The following is a 5,408-nucleotide window of genomic DNA, read 5'->3' on the forward strand; positions in this document are numbered from 1 at the left end:
TATTAACTTCACAAAATACAGTACCTGAATTTTAATTATATACGGTCAGAATCCTGTTTTATTTGTTTGTATAATAATAATAATATTTTCATTTGTATGTTTGTTTTGATACTGCCTTTTGTGTGTTCTGCATGTGTATAAATATACCTCATTATGTATAGCCATGTATACATTTTGCAGCAGTAGTTGTCTTAAAAGATTGCTTGCCACTGAAGTTGGATGTTATTAAAACAATGATGGGCTGATAATGGGCACAGAACTATTTCAGAACGTGATGACTACTGAAAGGCAATTTCAGTCGGTTTGTATAGCTTAGTTTTCAGAAGGCCTTCGGTGTATTATTGATTAAATTCTCATTTAGGAAGAAAGTAGGAGCTTTATATGCATCTCTAAGTTGGATGGTGTGGTAACTCAAAGGTATTGACTGGCTGTGTGATATACGACGGTCACAGTTGTCTTTTACTCAGAGGAGCACGGTGTGATGCTGGTTGTCATTCTTACTCTGCTGTGTGGCAGCGCAAATAGTCCCCTTTCTAACCAACCTGGTGGGAAAAGTCAATATCCCATCAGCAAAGGAGGTAAACACATCAGGAGCTGTGTCCTCTCTCATCTTCCCCTGCTCTGTATTACTACAGTTTTTTAAATCTCTTCTCCCCAGTCATCAGATGCACTTGTGTCATTCAAATGCGTGGTGTGGCTGTGCCGCAGAGGCAGCCGCCGCCTGCCTCTCCTCCCGGAGCTCCCGGCTCCCATTCTCTTATAATTGAAACTTAAAATTGGCCTCATTACTTCAACGAGGCCCCTCATATTTCTCCATTTTTTCAGTCCACCCTTTCCTGCTTGCCTCTATGAGGGTAATTGCATCTAAGAAATGTTTGAAGCATACTGTCAGAAAGGTTATTGCATATAATTGAAGTTTAGATTTAATGTTGAGGGGAGCTTTGCACTCTGTTAGTGGGATGGCTGGAGCCCTGGAGCCTGAATTGGAGCTGTACAGGGGCCTGTATTTCACTTTGCTACTTTCAGCCCTGGTTTACTGTTTGCCTCCATGTTCTAATGATTAATGTGCCTTCCTGTTCTGTTCACACGTGCCAGCTGTTTGCAGTGATACATTTTACCTGGGTCCCTCCTGAGCTCCAGGAAGCTTTAAATTATTTTAGCCTAGTTTTGAGCTACAAGGATGATATTTTCCACAGTTCCTTGGTATAAAGAGCATGGTTTGACTAACAAGTGAGCAGTGGCAAGTGAACCCACTTACTATATCATTTATCCAGAAAATGCATAAACTAGTTAGAGCTGAAATTGTGGCAAAGTGGGATTGGTGTTTTTATGGACAAAGTTATGACAATTTTTAAGGTGTATTTAATTTAACCCTACATTTAAATATTTTCAGAATCATTAAATATGTTTATGCCATAGTGACTTCAGCCTGTTAATGAACAGATTCATGTAATCAAAGTTTTTATTGTACTGGTGGTGTAATTTAAGGAAAATTCAATTCTGCTAATAGTTATGGTCTGTGTAATGGTAAGAATGTGGTATCTTACACTAGGCATCTTCCTCTTTTTGCTTACTGCCCAGAGCTGTTAATATAAAGACACAAAACTGAATATGACAGCACAATACATACCTTCTTCACAAGGATGCATGGAAGGTTTTTACCAAAGTGCTTTTAATCGATATATTTAGTTACTCAGTCTGGCATTGTTAATTTAAATATTAAGTTAATTTTTAAAGATTTGATATCTTCATGAAAAGCCATTGAGTTCAGTGGAACTTTGTGAATAACATGGAAAACCTAAGCAGGTAGCAATTGCTCAGTAAGACCTTACTGTTTATATCATATCCAGAGTCTGCTGAGCTCATGTTAAAACATCTGAAGCTCTGCAGAAATATTTGTAAATCCTCAGGGAGGAGAAATTCACAAACCCCAAAACTCTAACAGCTATTTCTGTTACCATGCCTCCCTTCCCTGCCATCTCCTTGTGTAGCAGTCCTTGACTTGGCTGCTGAGATGGTGTGTCTGATGGGATGCCTTCATCTCAGTCACATCACAGAAGTGAGTCATCACAAAAGTGAGTCATTTCATCCCTTGCACAGGTAGACTCAAAAAACCAGCATGTCCCTCTCCCCCAAGACTTTCTCTTATATAAACTCAGCTGTTTTAGAGACGACAGGTTTTTCATCTGAACTGCCATATAGTGAAAGCTGTTTAACAGGGGATGGAGACTCCCTTTTTACATGTTCAGAGTGCAAGGAGGGCAGTACAGATGTTGTGAAGGTGTCAGGAAGAAAAGAGGCAGCAGCTTTTAGTCAAAGCTAATGAGCAACAGAAGGATTATGTTGGTTTCTCACAAGATACATGCTTACACTGCACCTAAATGGCTTGAAAACTCAACCTTTAAGAACCTGTGCCATGCTCTCCTAGTTCTACTTGACCTGGAGTCCCTCCAGCCCAGCAGGTGGAAGCTGCCTGGGAGGGCACCTTGTTTTGCAATATATCCACTATGCAGTGTGGCCTGTTCCAAGGAGTAACTGCAGGCACAGGCTCTCAGGTAGGAGCTGAACGTGAAGTTGGTTGGAAAGTAGGAGCACAACTGCACCACATCTGCATCCAGTTGGCATTGCTGTATAGCAGAATAGTGGAGTACTTTGCTCTTTTAGTCTTTGTCCACAGTCTTCGTAAAGCAAAAGCTGGACAACCACCCAAATAAAATCCCTGGATTTTTTTGATGGCATCAAATTTAACAAAAAAAAAAAATCGGAAATTTAGCAGTTTGGGCTTCACTGCTGAAATATGTACAGACTCATGTGCACGTACATGACTTTGCACATACATAAAGGTACAGGTGGGTGGATGTCTTGTTCTCCAGACATCTCTTAATCAAGCATTTGGGAATTACTCTCTTCATTCGTGTGTCGGGTGAACCTGACATCTCCTGGTTGCAATACCAGGCATCTTCTCTCTATTTCAGTGTAGGGTGGCATGGAATTCCCCTTGTTTGTTCTACTTCCTTTTTCTTTCCAATGCCTCTCTAGTGCTGAGCATCCCGATTCCCATCCTGCACACAAGGTGCGTGTGAGAACACACAAGACTGGTGATAAGTCTGTCCTAGGTTGTGCCAGTATTAGCAGCAGCAGCAGCAGCAGCAGGAGAGGTGAGAGAAGTGAAGCGTGGTTTCCTTCACTTCTGAAGTAATCCTTCTCCCTGCTTCAAACCCCTGGGAACTCTGCATAGTTCTCACTGAGTTACGGCACCTGCTCATTTTAAATTGGGTCCTTTCAGAGCCAACCCTGCTATCACTTATTTTCTCTACTGTGACTTAGTGAACCCCCATTTCACCCCAGTTAGATGTCAAAACTGGGCAAACGGTTCTTCTTGCCAGCTCCTGGCAGGAGCTGCTGCACCCGTGCCAGTGGGGCTGAGGGAACTTCAGCCTTGGCTCCTTGTACAGGTTCACCATGGCCCCTCACCAGCTGGTGCGGCACTGCAGGGAAAGGCAGCAGAACTTGGGAGAGCTTGCTGTAAATGTCCTTTTTGCTAACTGTGATTCACAGTCCTAGTGAATGCAAAAATCCTTTCTGTGGTCGTTTAATCCTTCTCAGTTTTTTGTTGTTTTTTTTTCCTCTTTGTTTTTTTAGAGTATGTGAAGAAGAAGCAGCTCAGGTGGGAAGTGTCTGAGGCCTACAAAAGACTGAAGAGCACTGTAGACAAATGCCTGTCCATGAGTGCCTACTCAGAAGTGAACCTTGGCAAACTCTTCTCCGTCACTATGGGAAGATCTGTGAGAGAGTCCAATAATGAAAGACAGTGATTGATTAAAAATGGAGGGAGGATAGTTCCTTGTTTATCAGAAATGATCTCTTCAGCAATACTCTATTTCAGTATGCACAATGATGTTTTAATAATCTTGTCTCTTTGGAGGAGGAAAAAATGGAAGATGAAAACAAAGTACGATTCATGTGGACATTAAATGTTTGGGGTGTTTTTATCTTCCTTTTTTTTTAATTCATTTAGAAACCAGGGTTATTAAAATACAGAGTAGTTGATTTTTGCAATATATTTTGTTGTGTATTTAGACCTATGAGGGAAAAGGGGGTGGGGGAATTGCTGCTTTAATTGGATAATTCCCAGTGAGAGTTGCTGGAATGTAAGTGATCCTAGACTTTGCTCCAGGGTATTTAGTAGAGGTGCTCTCAGGAAGAGAGGTTAGTAGAGGTCTCAGTAGGAGCACTAATGTTTTGCCTTTTCACAGTTTATCTTCTTCCTGATCATAAACATACCAATTAAAAACAATACTAAACCTGAATGCCTTTAAATGTCCTATTACCTTCTGAACAGAGGTAGGGATGCTTTACTTTCGAATTCATTAAAGAACGACTGGAACGTGAAGGTGCTAAAAATAGGGACCATCTTTTTATTAGAAGTCTTTCCAAGAGTCTTTAAGCATAGTATTTTGCCATGTTGAAAAACCCGTGTGGATGTAAAGACATGCAGATGTACAAAACCCGTTTAACACACACAGTGGATATAAATATATTACATTTCTTTCCATGCAAAGCATTTGAAAGTAAGCAATTGATAGGGAAAAATATGTTTAGGATGGCATTGTAACCAAAAACGGGAATGGAAAGCAGTAAATCATTGTTACTGTTCTGTAATAATTACTGTGTTGGAGCTTTTACAGTTTTAAAAACAAATTGTATTTTTCATTTACTTTTAATAAAATGACAAGCAGATATGACAAGAAGAGCATAAATTTGGGTACATGCTTTTGTACACAAAATATTGTTTTACTCATGTTCACTGTTAAGCTTGCAATGTGATATATTAATGTAAGGTTATGATGTTTTGCATTTAAATCTTAAACAGTATAAAATGTAAAGTTTTCTTCACACTTAAAGGAAAAAAATAAAGTTTTCTAGTAAAAGAGAATTTGATTCTATGGTCTGATGGTTGAAAATACTCCATGCTGGCTCCTATTGCTCCAGAGTTTTCCTGGTCCTACAGGATTGCTTGTACGTCTGCTTTTAGGATGAACAGCCATTAACAAAGGGAGATGGAAGTAATAGCATCAGCCACAAATGTGTTGGGCACTGAAGGGATATGTGTCTGTGGTAAGAGTGTTTTATGGTACTCATTTGTCCCTGAGGTGGCATTGGAAGAGGCTGTGTGTCAGTGTGTGCAATGGCAGTTTGAATATGCTTAAATACACAGTTGTCTTCCAAGCAACTTTTGGGGTTAAATCCTTTCATTTTTTCTCACATTGAATCTCTACTGTGAGAAATGGAACCTACTCAATCCCTGGTTTTGTGCAGGTGTTGTCCCACCCCTGGTGAGCTATCGTTCCTTCCCAGTGTGTTTAGTTGGGTTAATACTGTTAAACAGACTTTATTTGGAGACTTCT

At 40.2% G+C, this 5,408-nt stretch overlaps 1 protein-coding gene across 3 annotated transcripts in view; it reads left to right on the forward strand.

Annotated features, from left to right (window-relative positions):
* POLA1 (DNA polymerase alpha 1, catalytic subunit) overlaps positions 1 to 4,936 on the forward strand; it is a 194,021-nt gene extending 189,085 nt beyond the window's left edge. For 2 of the 3 annotated variants that reach the window (XM_064646798.1, XM_064646799.1), the window contains exon 36: positions 3,643 to 4,936. In XM_064646798.1, the coding sequence (XP_064502868.1) occupies positions 3,643 to 3,815 (173 nt within the window). In that variant the 3' untranslated portion in view covers positions 3,816 to 4,936. The remainder of the gene's footprint in view (positions 1 to 3,642) is intronic. The other variant, XM_064646800.1, reaches the window with a different exon arrangement.
* The last annotated feature ends 472 nt before the right edge of the window (positions 4,937 to 5,408 follow it).

This window comes from Pseudopipra pipra, chromosome 2, assembly GCF_036250125.1.
Source record: "Pseudopipra pipra isolate bDixPip1 chromosome 2, bDixPip1.hap1, whole genome shotgun sequence".
Taxonomy (NCBI): domain Eukaryota; kingdom Metazoa; phylum Chordata; class Aves; order Passeriformes; family Pipridae; genus Pseudopipra; species Pseudopipra pipra.